Source organism: Leptinotarsa decemlineata, unplaced genomic scaffold (genome assembly GCF_025532065.1).
Source record: "Leptinotarsa decemlineata unplaced genomic scaffold, Ldec_3_MD MMD2_tig00026294_RagTag_RagTag, whole genome shotgun sequence".
In the NCBI taxonomy this organism is placed as follows: domain Eukaryota; kingdom Metazoa; phylum Arthropoda; class Insecta; order Coleoptera; family Chrysomelidae; genus Leptinotarsa; species Leptinotarsa decemlineata.
The window spans coordinates 5,326,706-5,347,747 of record NW_027412674.1 but is presented as its reverse complement, the minus strand read 5'-3'; the positions used below and the strand labels follow the sequence as shown (position 1 = coordinate 5,347,747).

The following is a 21,042-nucleotide window of genomic DNA, read 5'->3' as shown; positions in this document are numbered from 1 at the left end:
GATGCGTTACGTCACATCATTCACTGCTTCGAGAGCGATACGAACAAGCAATTGTCGTTGCGCTCTCGGAGAGGACAGACGTTAGCACAGTCCTCGCCCGCCTGCGTGTCACCATTGATGGCGAGTCTGGGGCGTTACGTCACATCCTTCACTACATCGAGGGAGGTGAGAGCAGACCGATGAATACGCATTACTCTGCCACACGTCGTGGAGTGAACATGTCGCTCTCTAGCCGTTGAACGGTTATTGCTGTGACGTCACTCCACTACTAACTTGGTGCCTTCACACCGATGGAGCATTCATTACTTGGAGGATCTTCGAAGTATGCAGACGTATGTTTGTACATAGACAAACAAGCACATGATGAAACCCTGTACCGTGCATTCTCTTACACACACACACACACACATACACACACAAAATCTCATATGAAAAAAAAAATCTGAACGATCCATGCACCAGACACTTCAAGGTCACAACGCCTTGACTTCACTGCACAACAAAAAAAAGCAAATAACACGTCATATTGGTGGGGGGAGGATTAGAACCGGGAAAAAATTTCTGAACGATCCATACACCACACCCTTCAAGGTCACATCACATTGACTTCACCAAACAACAACCAATAAAAAAGCAATGAATACGTCATTGTGGTGGGGGGAGGCTTAGAACCGGCTCAAATCTCCTACTCATACTGTATATTATAAAATTGTTAACAGTATATATATATATATATATATATATATATATATATATATATATATATATATATATATATATATATATATTTGCACCGCTATCGTATATGCCTCCATACGTTGAACAGGCACCCAGGCCTCCTCCATAAATAATCACTTTAATGAAGTATATTCTATGCAAAAAGTAATAAATATTGACTATTTACCCTAATCATAGGAGAGGGGTAAATAAAAACCAATTTTGCACAAATGTATGATAAGGTTAATCTTACGAATGAACATGCCTCCGAACATGAATCAGGCTAACGGGCTCATCCGTATATATCTTTAGAGAAATTATGATCAATTTGCCTCCGACATGGTTGCCAAGTTGCAATTCGTATCGTATTATATCCAGTCGTACGTACGTTATCGAGTTAGTGTACGATATTTACTACGCATTCATTTATTGTTTCCAAGAGAGGTAGTAAGTTATAATACATAATATTATATGTTCAGACAATGAGGTGAGTAAATTAATTTTCAATAACTTTTTGACTGAAATGCTTTTTTATATTGGTAGACTTAGAACGAGAACCAAGTTGATGGTGCAATTAGCACAAGATGTGATATCGGCTGAAGATAATGAAAATTATTTGTTAGGTGAGTACCTATGTTTTTTTAATTCGGCACATAAAAACGAGAAATTTAACTGCGGACGGTTGACCAAAACCGTTCATGAAATCGACCAAATAAAACTGAAAACAACTTTTATAGGATGATCACAAAAGTTCACATTTTTCAAGCCGTGGAAAAGTAATCAGAATAATCGAAAAAAGTGAAAAATAATCGCTTTCTGTTAATTGTTGTGTTAATTTGGAAAACTTAAAATGGCACATTTTTATGAAACTAGGAAACTAATGATGGATACGTTTAGTTGTTAGTACTTTGAGTAACATCAAAAATTGAGTAGAGAATCAATAGAATTTTCAAAACTTTTGTGAATTCAACAGTTGACTCAGAGCTCAGATTGACATAGAGATTTTGGGTTTGGAATTTTACCCTCAATCAGTTGTCCTCATACCAGTCGAAACTTCTGGCGAGCTGAAGATTAACAAGGTTCTACTTTTCAACGTGCGATTCCTAGCAAAGTCGAGAATATTGCCACGAATATTAGTTATAGAATCGGTTGCCCATCCAAGCGCTTGCTATGCTGTACGTTGCTGCACTCAGAAAACGATGTTTATATATCTTCATTTTATTCTTATCTTGAAAATAGTATACTTGGAGACAACCAAACTGTCACTAATCATGGGTTAACAATTCAAACACCTTAAATAATTCATTATTTGGAAAATGTTCAATTGGCTCTCTGCATAGAACGAAAGTTAATTCGCGAATGTGGTAGGTATACACTCTTCCTACTAAGCTTGTATTGAGTTGAGTTGATTCCGATTTTTTGTGAATAGTTTGATCTCAAGTCTGAGCCAATATAAAGACGGTAATAATAATCAGTTTAATGTAATTCAATAAGTATTGCTGTTCAGGAAGTGGATCATTAGTTAGGAAGTAAATTAGCTCAATTATTACTACCTTGACTAAATGTCTCCAATTTTTTATTATTATAATAACAATGATGGTCATAATATTCCGAAGTATACTACTATATTTGATATCATGTGATTGCAAGTGCATATTACTATCTACATCGTCGGGGTCTCACTTTTTGGTCGGGCTGTAGCCAGGCGGTTCGACGTGGGTGCTTTATTCAGTAACTAGAATTGACTGCCGTGTTGGTCGGTGGTTCAAGCCCTAGTCTGAATGACCGATTTTCAGTTGCTCCTGGGTCGTCCAACCCGTGTTAGGACTCACACGTTGAAAGGTAAGACCTCGGTAATTCTTAGGTCGCACAAGTTTCGACTTTTGAGGGTTGTCGTTTGTAGTGGTGCGACAGCTGGTTAACGAAAAAATAGATTTTTTTTAAACAATACTCGTTCAGTACTTACGAGACACCGGTGGTATCTTAAGCCTTGGAAAATATAGAGTTCATTGTAAAAAATTTTAAAATGATGATGAGAATAATGATTATTATAATTCTTCAAAATTCAGATAAATCAAATGAGAAGTTTTTAGTTTGTTTTTATCGTTATTTTTTATATGCAGAATTTAATGGTTCCACTGTATTATAAAAAAACCAAAAATGGATTTGATCTTTGTTATAAACAATTCATAGATCAACTGAAAAATGTAATGCATGAAAAATAACTGAAAATGTATTTTGCAACTTAAACATATTTACTACTTCAACTTAGCTGATTTCTATTTGCACAGAAGATAACTAATATTTTGAGTGATATTCTGAACATTGCGGTACAATTTTTATACAAATCATCATACTTTTCTCATACAAGATTTGAACAAAATTATCAATATTAATTTTTTTCCAAATTATTGTTGATTTTCTCATATACAGATCAAGGATATGATAGCAGTCCTGCCCCATCTCTAGATGTATCATTTGATATTGATGATGACTTGGATGGTTCATTTAAAGACCCAACATATGTTCCATCTGTTTCATCTTTGATTACAAAAGATGGGTACAATGACATAGACTGTAGTCCAGAAACGTCACTGAAACAGGACTTTGCCAATAATGAGGAAATCAAGAACTCACCAGAACGAGAAATAAAAAAAGTAGGAATCAGTTCTTACTTCTTTCAGTTTCATAAAAAAATAATTCTTATCGTGTTTCAGATTTTTTACATGAATGATGGATTTAATTCAAATGAAAAAAAATATATATTGGTGAGTGAAAACTGATAACATTCAGAAAGGCACAGTTTTATATTGGTGATATATTCTGTTATTTTTTTAGGATCTTCCAGTGGCAAACAAATCTGCAAATAAAATAAATATAATAGATGATGTGGTTCTCAAAAAATCTTGCACGGTATGTCCGAAATCACTGCCTTAGTAATATCAGTCTAATAATATTTTTTCAGGGAACAAATCCAGTTATAGACTTTGCTGACAAACTGAATTCTTCACGACCCTCTTGTAATGTTAGGTAAATACAGAAGTATTTTACAATGTCAATGCATGCGATGAAAAGATGTACATAGCGAATCTATTCAAATCAAATTGAAAAATCATCCGATAAATCAGTATTTCATATGCATATGACGACCATCAGTAACATAATATATTAAGTAAAAAAATAAGTTGAACGGTTTTATTGACGTTAAAGATAATAATGATGTAGATAATATACAAGAAGGTGAAAAATAATTCGGTGGGTCCTAAGTACCCGTCATCACACTATTCACCTCATCAATCTAGAGCATTGATCAAATGAAAAAATTAAATATTTGGACGCGTGAAATTTTTCTACTTAATTTATTTTCAAGTTTCCAATCATTCACATGTGTACCACTATTCTATTAGTCAAGCTGTTTCATTTGATACTCCTACTGAGGTAGTCGTCAAAAAATATGTAATCTGTCATTTTTTATCAAATGTACCTACGTATTGAATTGTATTGTCATCAGAACTGAAGGTGTGAACCAAATATTTAATCAATCTGTCAATCGGAAGAGGGTCCTATTTCAATTACTGAATTTAACCCAAACAAATAAAAAATGAATGAACAAACGGCAAGCTAAATCAAAACATTTAATAAAAACTAAAGCACAAGTATTTTGTTAGGCGATTTATGTTTATATAATATTCTTCTCAACATGTTTACTTCTTCGTCAATATATCAAAATTGAAAACTTCTAAAATAACTCTTAACTTTTTCTTTTTCTACAATCGAAGTTTTCCGTTTTAATATACTGATAAAAAAATCCTAAAAGTGTATATTCTGAATATTTCAGAATTTCATGACTGACCTTCAAATTGAACTACTGAGTAGATACTTTCAAAAAAAAATAATGTACCAGTTTACAGCCTTCAATTTAATTTATTCGTTTAAATTTTTCAGCTATGTTAAAAAGAAGAAAACATTTTGTAAATATTGCTTGTCACAAGTGACGAACTTTGAACGTCACTTGGAAAGAAACCATAATGACTGCAAAGAAGTCATAGAAATGCTTTCGTTTCCCAAAAAACATGCAGAAAGGAAAAAAATAATAGGGTTGATTAGAAATGCTGGCAATTTCAATGAATATTTGAAAGGCAATTTACGGCCAAAATATAGCAACCCAACTGAAAATAGAAAATATTATCCATGCAGTCGTTGTAAAGCATTATTAACAAGAAACTATCTGACTCGCCACAAGCAAAAATGTGTGCTTAAAGATATTAATAGCTCTCGAAGTGGGGAGAATCAATTAGCATTATCTCAAACTCTTATCGCTTGTTCGTTAGATCAAAATAGTACCTTACACAAATTGAGGGTTAAGGAACAGGTATTTTCAAGAATGAAACCAGATGAAATATCAATGGTTGCCAAAACTGATGTTTTGATATATTCTTTTGGTGAAAATTATCTTAAAAAACATAAAAGAGATCAGATAATATCAGTTTGTTCTAATAAAATGCGTGAATTAGCAAGATTCCTAATTGAGTTTAGAAAAATGACGAATAATTTGCAGTATGCACTCAAAGATGTTTTGAAACCAAAACTATTTGATTTAGCAATAGAATGTGCTAAAAGGCTTGGGGGATATGACATGGAAAAAAAAAGTTATCGATCACCAAGTCTTTCCGCTCATATTGGGACATCTTTAAAGCAAGTATGTGATCTTCTCATACGTCTTGTTCTAAAAGAAGATCCCTCGTTTTTATGTACCAACAGAGAGGAAATTCTAACAGAAACAAAACGGTTTCAAGAACTAATAGATTCCCAGTGGACGACTGAAATAAGCAGTTTAGCTTTCAAAGATCTCAGGGAAAAACAATGGGAAAAACCCATTTTGCTGCCATTAACTCGTGACATAACAAAATTCAAGGAATATGTCACACTGATAGCAAATAGATCAATGGCTTTTCTTGAATCAGACTATACCAACAAAAAACATTTCAAGAATTTGGTTCAGGCTTCTCTTGCCCTAACCATTTTATTCAACAGAAAACGAATTGGCGACGTTCACTATACAAAGCTCACTACTTACACCGAATCTGCTAATTCCATTAACCAAGAAGAATGTGAAAAAGCATTAACCGAATCAGAAAAAATATTAACAAAATACTATAAGCGAATTGTAACAGGTGGTAAGGGTAGCAAACCAGTAGCAATTCTTTTCCCCCCATATTTACAAACGTTTATAGATTTTTTTCTCAAAATCCGATCCGAAAATCAGAACATTGTTCCTGAAAACAACCCTTATTTATTTGGATCTCCAGGAACTGTGAAATGGACAAGAGGCGATGTTGTCATTCGCAAATTTGCACATGAAGCCGGTTTAGAATATCCCGATCAGATTTCATCTAACAAATTGCGGAAACAAATTGCCACAGTTATGCAGATCCTCAATCTCAATCAGGAAGAAACAGAACAATTTGCACAATTCATGGGACACACAGAAAAGACCCACAATGATTATTACAGGTAAAAATTATTGAGTGATGGTATTTTTTGTGAGTCATTTTTATATCTTCAAATTAATCAATAATATGAGAAAATCTGACTTCAATGTAGAGTATTTTCGTTTGAAAATACAACTGGCAAAATATTTTTTGTTGTACGAGGTGTGCCAAAACTCATAGATATGTTTATTTAATTTGAAAGGGTTATATTTTTAGGAGTGATTAATTTTTTATGAAAGAAAGTTTTTGGCTTTCTACTACTCCATCTGATACAAAAAAAAAATGGATGAGAGAATCTTCCAAAGAAAGGAAGGATTAATCAATTTGAAAATAAGTAACTCTATACATGGATGTGTAGATCATGCAAAGAAGTAACTTTCAGACACAAACTGAAAGAAAGTCCTCCTGAAACAGCTACTTTCATATAAACATTGAATTACACGAAAGAAAAAATTCTTTCGAAACAAATACTTCTATATGAACACTGAATTATACAGAAGATACTTTTCTTTATTCAGTTTGTATATCGAACATTCGTGGAGGAATAAGAATCAGATATCATTCACATGAGTTCTACTTTGAATGAATGGTAATAAATTGTACTCACATGGAACACTGTCACCCTAACTGGTATACACGTGTTTCGCCTTAAGACATTTGTACTGAAGAGCCTTAGGGCAAGTGTCTTAAGGCGAAACACGTGTATACCAGTTAGGGTGACAGTGTTCCATGTGAGTACAATTTATTACCATTCATTCAAAGTAGAACTCATGTGAATGATATCTGATTCTTATTCCTCCACGAATGTTCGATATACAAACTGAATAAAGAAAAGTATCTTCTGTATAATTCAGTGTTCATATAGAAGTATTTGTTTCGAAAGAATTTTTTCTTTCGTGTAATTCAATGTTTATATGAAAGTAGCTGTTTCAGGAGGACTTTCTTTCAGTTTGTGTCTGAAAGTTACTTCTTTGCATGATCTACACATCCATGTATAGAGTTACTTATTTTCAAATTGATTAATCCTTCCTTTCTTTGGAAGATTCTCTCATCCATTTTTTTTTTTTTTTTTTTTTGTATCAGATGGAGTAGTAGAAAGCCAAAAACTTTCTTTCATAAAAAATGTTTATTTATTTATTCAGACATATCACAAAAAGTATTTTGCAATACGTTCATTATGGTTTTTCATCAAATTCTTTAACGAAAAAATTAAAGTTTATCGTTCAAAAGTAATATTCGTTTTCAAGAATAGTAATTTGTTAATTTTTCTCAAAAAAGTATCGAAGACTTGCTTTTAACATTTCTCATGATGAGTATCATAAAGAAATATAAACTATATGAGTAAAGCATTTTTATTATTCTCTTGGAATTATTGATTAGGTTACCCCAGGATATATATCAGACAGCGAAAATATCGAAACTTCTTCTACTGATGGAGAGAGGAGTGGATATATATAAAGGTAAATCATTACATGAAATTGATATCAACCCACAAGAAGAGTTGGCTGAAGAAGAATCGGAAAATGATGATGATACTCAAAACATACATTCAGTTGCAGTACCTAATTCATTAGGTAAATATATTCTGAAAATTATTACAGCAAGCGACAAACGTGATGGTGGCGATCACACAGATATAGACTCACCCAACTAAATTACTATTGGAATCCGATAAGCCTCTTGCCGACCGATTTGGTTACTATAATTAGTTTTAATTAGAGTAGCAAATGGAACATGATTTCTTTTTAATTTCTTTTCATATTTCATTTAGTATTATAGGTAGTAGTACAGTTCATTAAAATGTTATATAATTATACACTTATCCAAAAATAAACTTAGTTTAGGTGATGACATTTTCTCAGAAACAACACACATTATTCAGACACTGCCAAACGCCAACAGCATTGGAGGACACGTAATGATACGCCTCTGTACAGAGCAATTGTATGTCTTGCAAGAGCTGTACAGTGAGGGTTACTTTGAAAATGAGTCTATGCACATGAGGGCGGGCTTGCGGTCACGTATGGCGCTTGCTGTACCTTTACTTGAATATATTATTGTTTGTCTATCATAAAGTTTATTTTTTATTATTTTAGTGAAACCTCAACATAAGCAACATATTGAATTGAAATCTGAGATAATTGGTAGAACAGCTTGGACAGCTGAACAGGCAGGATTAGTAAAAACTTACTTTGAAAATAACATCAGCTCAAAAAAAGCCCCTAGAAAAAAAGAATGTTTGGAATTGATAAACAAATATCCAGATGTGTTTTATAACAAAGACTGGACCAGAGTGAAAACATTCATTTACAATATATATAGGAAAAAATAATCAAGGATAACATTCTACTCAATTGCTTGATGTTTTTTGTATTTTCAATGAATATATTTTGGTTACTTTTTCAATTTGAGTCAATCAATTCATTTTTCCTTTAATATTGTTATTTTTGTATTCCCTTTTAGATTATGCCTTTTTTAGTGAAATACAAAATATTTTATTTTTTATTCTTATTTACTGTGTATGAATACCTTCATATTATTGAAATCAATATTTAAATTCTAGAATATATTTTCATTGATTGTAGAAAGTTTGGTTGTGATAAGGATTTACTGATTCGAAACTGTTATTCTTTTGCCCGTGTTTCCAAATTCAATTTCATCGTACAAATAACTAGTTTTTTCCGTGTTGAAAGGTATTACATAAAATACAAAACCTACACAATAACTTGATAGATTTACTATATTTGAAAATGTACAGAAGATAAAAAAGGACATGAAATAATTTTGTATTCTATGTTGTGCGTTGTATTGATGCCTTTGGAAATGTTTGCAAGATAATAATAGTATTCTACGATTCAATTGGCCTAAATCAATCACAGATTGTCCTTCAATATTCATGAAAACTAGGTGAAAGCCATTGGAAAGTGGGAATTATTTGAGTTTAAGATAGAACACACTTGGTAACATGTATGTGAAAAAATTGTACCCGGAAGGGGGAAATGAATTGACAGAGATTGTTAGGAAAAACATTTGACGACATTGGTAAAATGGAGCTTCTATTTTTAGAGACTCATCATAAAACAAAACAAATCTTGGATAAACAGATATGGAACGCTGTGCATATTATTTTAATGCATTTTCTCAGAGTAGATCCATTGCTGATTATCAGAAGGAATGGTCTTTGAGATAATAATATCAACATGCATCCTGGATATTTTAACAATCAATTAATGGGCAAGTCTTCCAAAAATAAAATTCCAATAGGTACTGGTTGGCACAGGTACAATGAAAAACTTAAAATATGAACATATTAAAGTCATATACCTATTGTCTCCTACTTCAATATTACATTTTCCACCGACTAGCGAAATAATTAGTATCACATGGTTTGTGTTTATATTTCCTAATGGTGTATAAATCTGATTTGTAATTATGTTCTTCATTTCTCGTAGTAATATTTCGAAAACTTTTTACTGTAAAATTGTAGTAACACAAATACCTTTAGTTTTTACTAGATGGCAATAATCATGACAAACGTCAATTGAATTTTTGAAAGTGAATAAAAATTATAGAGGTTATAGCAGAAGATATTCATAATCTTCTCATCTTGATTTTCAACATTTCAGAATATGAAAAATAAATCAAATCAGCTCATCAGATAAATTCCTAAAACTTAGAAGGAACATTTTGTCCTTCATTAAACTAATAACGATGAGATTGGAACCTTTGGTGTGAAAGTTGAATAACTTTTTTCGAGATCAATTGCCCTAACACCAAACTAATATTTTTGCACTCGACGCGCGTTTCGCCAACAAAGTTAGCATCCTCAGGAGAAGAAAATTGAATATGCTAACTTTGTTGGCGAAACGCACGTCGAGTGCAAAAATATCAGTTTGTTGTTAGGGCAATTAATCTCGAAAAAAGTTATTCTTCATTAAACTATAAATTCAAATAAATAAGGAAACATTGACTCTTTTTGAAACAATGCCATTTTAATGATATACATGGTATATGAATTAAATAAAATACATCCATCAATATATCATTGATTTGTGTACGGGGATGAAATAATAATAATAATAGTTCTTTATTTTCGAACATATGAAAAAAATAAAAATAAACACACAGTCAACATTTAAAACAAATTTTAATTTTACTTTTCAGTATGCGACTGTCGTCTTTAATTATTTTGCCTACCTCAGCAATTGCTGATGCTGTATAAAATTCGAATCAGACCTTTCTTAAAATATTGTTTTAATTTTAGATTTAATGATGAATGTAGCCATTACTACGTGATAGGAAATCATTATGAAAAAAAGAGATTTGAAACTTTCTATGTTTTTACGAATCTGCAGTAACGTTAGTTACAAATAACAGTGGTAAAAAACATAAAAGTTTCAATTTTTTTTCATATGTGAGGAGTTTCACCCCTCATTACGCCCTGAAGCTATCAAATTCCATCCAGAAAAGAGCTATCTGCTTGACTGGAGACACAGATATCATATGCAACCTTGTCACTCTGAAACGTGAAAAAAATAAAGATTTGTTTCTCTTTATAAATACTTTCATGAACTGATTTTGCCCACTTAATTCCACCAAAAGCGATATTTGCCAGAGGTACACGACAAATTGAAACCGCTCATCGTTTCAAGATTCAACTCGGTATAACTTCCTGAAAGCGTTTTTCGAATGAATATAATCTACAACGATTCAAATACAAAGTGAATCAACATTTTCACACGGACAAAACGCCTCGAGTATTCTTCTGCAGTAATTGTATTTTAGCATAAAAAATATGATAATTACATATAAATAACAATTATGAAATGAAATCCGATGAGCGCTAAATACAAACACTTATATTTTGGAGGTCTATTCACCTACACGAAACTTGAGAAAATCTTTCGATATCATTAAAATATACAAGGATAAAATATCCGTACGAAGTAGCCTCTTACAGCGTTGCCATGTTTCGGAACCCATTTAGATTACCTATAGTCGGAGGCATATTCTGTTGCAATATGATTTTTTGTATATAACTGTATTATACCAGGGCGCCACTCAGTGGAATTTTAGCGAACTATAGTGTATAACTATATATGTATACCGCTCGAAATGGACTCCAAACAAAATTTTGCAAGAGAGTGTTTGATGACGTAAAAATGTGAATGGAAGAATTATACACGAGGAAACGCTTTGGCCTCCGAGTTTTCGAATTGGCCTCCGATTTCAGAGGCGTTTGCGATCAACGGGTTTGTAATTTGGAGGTGTATAAAACATTTTGCATGTATATATATATATATATATATATATATATATATATATATATATATATATATATATTGTTATATATTTGAGTGATGTTGATGATTCGTAATGTTTTTTGGATTGTTTTTAATTTAAATTTAATAAATGGGTTAAGAATTTTATTATGAGAGTTTTGATATTTATTGTTTGTTTAATAAATTTTGACAAATATACTTCAGGTAGATACCCTATCTTACAGACATTTCTTACCTTGATTAGCTCAGCTCAGTCGGATTTATATAAGTCTTGGATGTTTTCAAAGATATTGTGCCAAATAAAATTTCAAAAGGATAATAAATATAATAAAGAATTGAAAAATATTGCACTAATACTATTAACCTTAACCTACCTACACCTGCAAAAAATATCTCAAAATTTAAACACTGAATGGAATTTCACAAAATAGTACCACTCTATAATAATTGCTGTTCCGTGGTATAACCTTGTTGAAAATAAACTGATACAACGTTCTCTGCCTAATGACAGATTATTAAAATGGCTGCTCAGTGAATGTTTATAAATTAATCATTAATATCAAGTTTACAAATGGTTATTGTTCTCAATATATTTTTAAAATGGTGAATGAATGTTCAGTGAGTTTTCAATCACTGAGAAATTGAAATGTCTCTCCTGGATTACTTCTATCAGCAAACAGGTTCAGTGAATGGTGGTTTGAGTTTTATAAAGGATTTCTAAATACCTTGAACTTTTCCTTGTTGGTGCGGTGAATTGATCTGGATGTTTTTTATTTTAACTCCAATTTTACCAATTGGAACTATGGGTGAGTTCAATTATCTGCTTTCCACTATATATTTATTTATAATTGAATCTATATGTATTTTAATAGGTTTGATTCATTAATTCTCAATTGTAACTCAATTTTTAAAACTTTTTACATGCAAACAAATTTTACATGCTTCTCGTTCCAGCGTTGATCATCGACTCCTGTTAGCGTCCCCTTTTAAACAACTCAAAATCTCCTTGGCAACCAATTTTGGAAAATTCTAGATGCTGTCAAAACCTTCTAATTTGTAAATTCTGGCACCTCACATAAACTACACTTAGTTTATCAACTATTTGTACTCATAAACAAACTCTAATATCTAATATTTACAATATTGGTTGTCTTATAACAATTCATGTACTCTATTTTACAAAATTAATTTTTGAAATTTGCATTTGGCAAAATTCATGAGCTCCTCTCCAATTCTCTCACCTAGTAGGCTAGACAATATTTTTGCTACATGGTTTTCTCATATACTGAGTGATTTTCCTTTCACAACTTGAAACTCTATCAAAATATTGATTTGGATAATTTTGAATAAAATTGTAATGTTATTTTGTTTTCTAATATTGATCTAATATTGTTTTTTGTGTTTCAGGAAAATATATATCTGGTGACTGATCTTTTCAATACTGGATTGTGACATTTGAAATTCAATGGAAACTAACTAACTAAGGAATGATTTAGTTGTTACATTGTGTGCATAACCATAAGATAAGAAATTACTAACTAAGGTAAAGTATCTAACAATAAATATATCATAACAATATATATATATATATATATATATATATATATATATATATATATATATATATATATATATAATTATAAACAAAAATATAATATTAAATTACGGTACTTTGATAGGTGCAACGGTATAAAAGTAAAGTATAACACATTTTGAACTTTGGATAACTATTGTCGCCTTTATTTTTTCATAAGAATGTTATGAACGATGTCCCTATCAATACTGAGTACATACTTCTTGAAGATGTTTTCGAGTAGGTTAATATTATTTAATGTATAAATGTAGGTTTTGTACATGTCCGGTAAGAAGATGAAGATTTTCCCACTGTGGTATTTGTATAAGTGTTAGTCAATAAATGTTTTTGTTGCATTCACTTGTACATCACCCTTTGATTTGTAGATATACAAGATTAAGTTGTACATGTATATTTGTCTGATATCGAGTAGCTTCGAGTCAATGAAGATTTGATCAAAAGAATAGTAACTTTTTTGTGGTACATGATTTTAAGTATTTTTCACTGTAGTACTTCAACTTTCTTAAGGTGGATATCTAAAATATCACCCCAGGTCAGTATAGCATACTGCTGGAGTCGAAACTGTACTAAGGCATAATATACAAGGTGTAACTGAATAAGTGTAAAACATTCAAGGAGGTGATTCCTCATCGAAAAAAAGATAGGATCGTTTATATAAAGAAACTTCATTGGAGCATCCCTTGTTAAGATACAGCCCCTTAAAGGGGGTACATAAAATTTGTATAACAATTTTTTTCACAAGCACTGAAAAAGTTACAATATTGAAATCAACCTGATGTTTTGTACAACCAAAAAGACACTTAGCCAATAATTCATTTGGTTTACCCCATGGTTGTAAGTGTGAAAAACGCAAGGCCTAAAATTTATTTCCAATGTAACTTTTTGTCTTATTATTTGTTTACCATTTAAAAATATATTTCCGATAGCCTGTTTCATTCTTAACAAAAAGTGTCTCCTGGGTTTTTTGCCCAAAATGAACCAGTTCGCAGCAAAAAATTATTTTACAAACAACTACAGAGATACTTCGTCATAAATGTGAAAATACGAAACTGATCTATCTAGTAGGTCGCTATTAGCGATAATGACAATTAAATTGGTATGACGCTGTCAGTTTGTGAATTTGGTAGTATGATTTCGAAACCTGTTAAAATGTTCATTCCACCTGAAATGAGGATCTATCGTAACTTCCAGGTATTTAATTTGGTCTGCTAGTGAAATTTTCATTTTTTTTGTGATCATTCTGTATTAGTTTATCATAGTTTGGCAAATGACTTTCTTAGCTTGCAAACGGCAGGAACTTGGTTTTTTCAAAGTTAATCGTGAGTGACTTGTGATCGAATCAATCTTTTAATAATGATAACAATCATTGGTCTTGATATTGTATTATACTGATCTTCAATTATGTCAATACCTACTTGCAGAATGTTTTTTCATACAAATGGAACTAATTTTGTAGAATGTTCGTCTAAGAGTTGAAATGAAATATTTCCTGAATAAAACTCTTGATTGAAATGTAATAGCAATGCCCAACCCATGCACTAACTCCCTTTCACGAATTGGTCCTTCTAACATCTAAACGCCATATGCAAAATGTATTCCTGTTCAGGATGCCAATGCAATAATTAACAGTCCTTGGCACGTGTTTACGACTTCTATACTGGATTATAAGCCGTTTTGGGCCTTATTTAGTCAACTTTAGAGGTTAGAGTGGGTTTATTTAAGATGTGTGCACCTCAAAGCAACGTTCCGGACACCTGCCATCTGCCGACTTTGGGCGTTTATAAGTTATTGAATTTTCAACTGGTACCGACATTTGACGGTTTTGTTCACTATTAGGGAAATGTGAATAGAATATATATTCAATTTTCACTACTTTCTACTGTTTTTAAGATATATAACCGTCCACAATCTGAAAAATAAAAGCTAATTCATTGCTTTCAGAAATCTTATATTCGACACCACAAACAGAAATTTCCAAAAGCTATTTGACGAATAACAAAAAAGTTTTTTGTTGGATATGCGAAATAATCAATTATTTATCATTTGTAGAAAAAACGGTGGTAAATTTGTTTGTTAGAGAATTAGATATGAGCAAAAACTCATATTAGCAAAAGGATTGAATTTTGCAGGTTTGAATAAATAGTAGAAAGTATTGAGTTCTCCACAAAAATGTGTCTTTCAAAGAATATCAAATCTCACTGTTTAGAGAAAATCATACATTGTCAGTTTCATCAATTACGACGTGAATGATTGTTTCCAATGTATCGTATTCAATATTTTCGACGCGACATATCATGTTATTCTTCCAGAAGAATTGGCCAACTCCAGCCAATAAATCAAAAATTTTAGTCAAGAAGAAACGTTATTGATGTTTTTACTTTTTTCCAATTCTTAACTGACACTTCTTGTTCACAAAACAAATGAACACAAATGAAAATACAGAATTATGAATAATGAGTTATATCCTCATTTCCCCCCTCCGCTAGAGTATTTAGTTGTTCTCTAGCTCCAATTTACATATCTTCGTTTCAACATCAACTACCCTGATTTTCCCATCAGGTCCAGGATATATGCTGATTATTCTGCCCAACTTCCAATTATATATAAGCGCTTGATCATCAATCAATATGACGATATCATTATTTAGTGCTATTGGTTTATTATCATAATTCCATTTACTTCGCCTTGATAAAGTAGGTAGATACTCTCAGGTCCAGCGAATCCAGAAAGAATTTGATAACATGCGAGATATTTTCCATTCTCTCCTCAAATTGTCTGCACTTGGATTCAATAGTAATAAGTCACCATCACCAATGGAAGAACCAATCAAAGCCTGCATGTTTCACTTTATGATTCGTTTCATGTTTTCTCGTTTGTTTGAAGGTGGTTGACAATATTTCGTGGTGCATTTCATTAGTTCGGACTTCCATTGTCTAATATGATATAAATTGATTTGAAATCCCTGAAAGAACTGTAGAAAATTTTGAAAACATTAGCTGAAAAATAACAATCAAATTAAGCAAAAAAACTGAAATTACAATGAAATAAAATACAAGCAACAACCAAAAAATAAAAAACTGAACTATTAACACAAACCAAGTTACTACGCGACGTTTCGATTGTTAATATCCACAATCGTTTTCACCCGAAGACGATCGGTGTAATTAACAATCGATGTAATTTGAATTTAATGAAGCAGCCTTCTTATAAAAAAAATTGTAGCAGTCACATTTTTTTAGATGAAATTACCTCAAAATTATATCTTCAATATTAAGAACAAATATTTTTGCATGTTTCTTTGCAATCTTGATATTTTATGAATTTGCAATTTTTTGTTTATCAATGTAATATGGAATATCACATTATATGAGTAATTAAAGTGTTAATAGCCCAAAATTTACCATAATGATTGTCAAAAAAATTTGGGTTAGAGTTTTTTTCGTTTGTGCATTTTCTGAGAACATATACCACAGTAACGTATATTTTCTTCACACTATAAAGAAGTAGAGATTTCAAAGAACAAAAATCTCTCCGAAAAAAAAAGCAGATTTGACATGTGAGTTTTCGAAATCAAATCAAAATGAAGTGAAAAAATTACTCTTTCAAATCCAAAAAATCACAGTGTGTTTCGTACATAAAAAAGTAAGTTTTCACCAAATTTCGTGAAAGATATTTTTTTGTAGATAATAAAAATAAAAACCAAAAACTTGGTTATTTGAATTTTTCACATGAATTTTGAGGTTATGGGAAAAAATGTATGGAAATGAAAGTTGTAGGTAGATCTTTTTATTACCTACAACTTTACTGTTCAACTTTCTTCCATAGGAAATCGAGGTAAACCGATATTTTCCCTTCAAAACTCACCCGCTCCCTCTTTCCGATCTCGAATAGACCGTAATTGATTTTTCCATTCATTTTTGTTATATTATCTTCTCATTCCCATTCGACTATAATTTATTTTTACCTTTTACCTTTTTTAAAGACTTCAGCACTGATCTAATATCCGTATATATGTACAATAACTTCTTGAGTGAGGATTGATATCTACCAAAATTTGTCGCTACCTACGATTTAATATGCCGTGGGCTGTGATTCTCCAGCCAACTGTTCGTTATCCCTTTTGAGAGCCAAGCCTTGTGGCCCCAAACACGTTTTTGGAGATCTGAGAAATATGCTGTTAATACCGAATTTTTCCTCTTGTCATTTCAAAGAACACTACTAAATATGATTTTTAGACATGCTTGTGAAATGACCTTTACAAACTTGCGAAGTTTTTAAAAAGATTTTCCATTGAAAACTCCTTTTGAAAAAGTGGAAGTTTTCCGTAATGAGAAAGTCTATTCTTTGAAAACTATTCAACAAGAATGTAAATGCTAATATGATTAGTATTTAGTTTGATTCGAATAAACGGAAGCTTCAATTGAAAACAAAACTGAAAGCATATTGGTTCGATGAAAGTTATTACTGAAGGTGTTATCGACTGAAGTCTGTTGGTGAAACAAATTCCATTATGAAAACAGTATTATGAACTTTTAATAAAAGTACGGAAACTTACTAGTCCTGCACAAAAGATTTTATGTTAAAAGCAGTGTTTGTTATTAAAAAAAAATTAATTTCAGCAGTTTTACGTTCTTCTAGTTATTTTTATTGACGTTGAAAAAATTGTTTTTAGTTTTTCAAGTTCTCAGCATTCAATGATTCTGATTTGAAAAAACATACAGTTTTTTGAAATACATAAAAATAAAATAGATAAATATTAAATGAAATCAATAGCCCAAGCGATACCCAATTCTCCGAAACAGAAATCCAATCACCTAACCTAAAAATCTTAGGTATCGAAACAAAAACAATAGAAAAATTCATAACACCAGATAACAACTTGGAACGTAAAGCAGCAGACATCATTAAAAACACTAAAAACAGTCTTTCATTTTATCCCCAATTCACAGATTTATATACTTCTATTTCCCGGATTTTCTTTGAATTTCTCCGTTGAATTTTTTATCTTTCCTCGTTTAACAAAAATGTGAATATCTTCTCAATTATTCTTCTCAGATATTGATCAACTTGGTAAACTCTTCAACCGGTAGCCAAAGTCTCTCTGTCGTATTATTCCTCATTTTCGTTATTATATGTTTGTTGGAGAGCCCATTATTTCTACAGATTGTATTTGTAATTTGATACTTACAATTACTGCAAAAATTTCGTTGAGACGTCTAAAAACCTGCGGGAAAGTACTGGTTTACGTTGCATTCAAATCGATCTATATCATATCCATTTGAAACAGGCGAATGCCAGATATATGTAAAATATTCTGAAGAAGATCTAATTTGAGCGTTATGAAACACTGTGTATGGTGAGAGTTTATTTAATTATTATTTTCTTTAATCTTTTATTTTTTTTGTCTCGTACCACCCTGTACAAGTGGTTGCATTCCAGAACACTTGAACCTCTCACGGTTCATCCCTCTCGAGCGAGCGTTAATCGGTTCAATGTATATTAGTAAGTTTCAGTTCTGTCATAAACGGCAATAGATAAACATTTGTTTGTTCTCTTCCATATTCACGCACTGTAAACATAGTCTGCTATCGAAGTGAATAGTTAAATGTTGTAGTAGTGTTTTATTAACAAGGTTAACGCTACAAAATTCAGTTTGTTCATACAAACAAAACATACTGAAAGTTGCTAAGATGCGTATACATTTCTAATTATTGCTTCAAGTTTCGGGGAGTGACTGCACCAAATATATTGCTATTATATTTGACACATAACAAACCAGTCAATGTTGTCGAGCTGTCACATTTATATGACCCCTGATTTTCTTAGCATCAAACTCTTTGCTATCCACCCAAATCTTCTCCAAGAATCAGCACGGATTCCTAAATAAAAAAATCTACGATAACAGCAGTTGAGTCGTATTATGAGAAACTGGCGAACTTGATAGATACGCGTGAGTGCCCTGTGGAAATCTTTTGTGATCTCAGCAGGGCATTTGACCGTGTTGATCATAGTATATTTACTATGGTGGGGCATTCCCCACCATTTGCTGCACAGGTTTCTCGATTCAAGATGCCAGTACGTTTCTATAGACAATATTGTGTCTACAAAACGAGCAGTTACAATTGGTGCCCCTGGAGGCTCAGTTTTGGGACCTATTCTTTTTATATTAGGAACACCTGAATGGTTTGGACGACTTTCTAGTTCAGTCTTCTTTCATTATTTACGCAGATAATACGTCACTGATCATTTCAAATAAATCAGACAAACTTCTGTTAGATAAATGCAATGAGACTTTCTCGTATGTGAAAGATTGGTTCAGTGCAAACCTCCTTCACCTGAACATTGAAAAAACGAAATTCATTAGATTCCATAATCGCCAGAAAAGCTGTTCCGATGTGATTATATCAACAGAAACTTGCGTTAATATAGAAATTGTTTCACAAGTCAGGTTTTTAGGCCTTGAATTGGGTGAGTCTCTCACATGGAATAATCACTGTCGAACACAACGATCCAAATTAAACTACTACACATATCAATTAAGAAATCTCAAACTCATCCCTAACGAGGAACAACTCCTAAAATCATATTGTGCTCAAATTGATTCCAGACTAAGATACGGGGTGCGCTTCTGGAGCCTATCCACCCCATCATCAGATGGTTTTATTGCGCAGGAGCGCATTATTCGTACTACAGTTGGAGTTTTGAAACGCTCATCCTGTAGAGATCACGTTAAGGATCTAAAAATTCTAACACTTCCATCACTGTTAATTTTTGACCTCTTCATATACGTAAAAAAATCGAAGTAACTTCACACCGAACAACTCCAGATACGAATAAAAAACATGCCAACAAGGCCATTTTTATATTGCTTTCAGTTGTACAATAATTCATTATAATTCTACTAGAGCAAAGGCTTCCCGGACACTCTATTGTTTCAAAAACAAATTGAAGGACTTTCCAGTGACAAAGTGTTTCTATTCTTGTGATGCACTGTTTGGAACCTTTGGTGTAGTGATGAATATTACACCTCGATAGGTGTTTCAATCACCAAGTGATCATCTTCAAGAGGAAGATCAAACTAATCATACTTACAAAGTTATCCTTATTTATACCATAGATACCTCTTCCAGGTACCTGCTTCCTTAGTGTCTTGAATCAATTTCTCAATATTGCCTTATCTACTAGTCTTAAATTAATTTTATAATGTGTCATTATCTAATAGACAGGTAAATCTAATAAATAAAATATTATTTTAACAAGCTAAATAGTATACTATTAGGTATTGGTCCACTATTGTTTTTGTGCTTTAAAGGCGTCGACTACGAGGTCATTGGCCTTCTACTATTAGTTTGTTTATCATTTGCTTTCTTGTTCAAATTTTTGAGTATAGCCCAATAGCTTTCATAAATTTTATAATTCTATCCAGACTTTCATTATGATCTTTCAAACATTTTTTCATAGAATTTGGTATTTCAAATCGTTGTCTAGCTTCATCATATTGGACACAATTCAGCAAGATATGTTTCACTGTTAGCCTCTGCCTTCATTCATTATTAGCAATGATAAATCACAAAAATCGTATTTTCAAAACTCTACAGCAATTCCCCAATTGTATCACTCTGATAAATAAATACAAATATCACAAAAACAAAGTCACCAACGAGATACAGAAGAGCAAAGTAAACTAAAACACTAAACAACTTTGGGACACTGTTAGGGAAATCACCGGTACTAAACGCAAAGTAAATATTATTAGTCCAATCGCGAACGATATGGAATAACTGCTTGGGGATCAGCTCTACGTGTACATTTGAAACCTCTGGAAACGTTACAGAAGAGATTCCTCAAACTCATAATGTCACAAAATCGGCGATTTTCAACAGAGCGTTTGTATTAAGAGTGTGGAAACTTGGATGTGCGACAGTTTTTTTCTTTCAGTACAGGCGTGAAATACCAT

General features: G+C 32.0%; 1 protein-coding gene across 3 annotated transcripts; it reads left to right on the top strand.

Moving 5' to 3' along the window:
* Positions 1-760: 760 nt before the first annotated feature.
* Positions 761-8,712, top strand: LOC141484804 (uncharacterized). 3 transcript variants are annotated; one of them, XM_074180209.1, is made up of 7 exons: positions 761-1,204; positions 1,261-1,340; positions 3,151-3,374; positions 3,435-3,485; positions 3,556-3,630; positions 3,683-3,747; positions 4,663-6,375. In XM_074180209.1, exons 1-7 carry the CDS (start codon positions 1,200-1,202, stop codon positions 6,233-6,235), a joined length of 2,073 nt encoding a protein of 690 aa, XP_074036310.1. In that variant the 5' UTR covers positions 761-1,199; the 3' UTR covers positions 6,236-6,375. The 3 variants fall into 3 exon arrangements, with proteins under 3 accessions (XP_074036310.1, XP_074036309.1, XP_074036311.1); XM_074180210.1 differs by lacking the exon at positions 4,663-6,375 and adding exons at positions 7,590-7,783; positions 8,306-8,712 and having other exon boundaries at positions 1,167-1,340; XM_074180208.1 differs by having other exon boundaries at positions 761-1,340.
* Positions 8,713-21,042: the final 12,330 nt, after the last annotated feature.

Excerpts from the sequence above, each read along its gene's own strand:
- LOC141484804 (XM_074180208.1), top strand. The coding sequence starts at position 1,241 with ATGCTTTTTTATATTGGTAGACTTAGAACGAGAACCAAGTTGATGGTG. Across the intron at positions 1,341-3,150 it reads TAATGAAAATTATTTGTTAG|ATCAAGGATATGATAGCAGT; the intron begins GTGAGTACCTAT and ends TCTCATATACAG. Across the intron at positions 3,631-3,682 it reads TTCTCAAAAAATCTTGCACG|GGAACAAATCCAGTTATAGA; the intron begins GTATGTCCGAAA and ends ATATTTTTTCAG.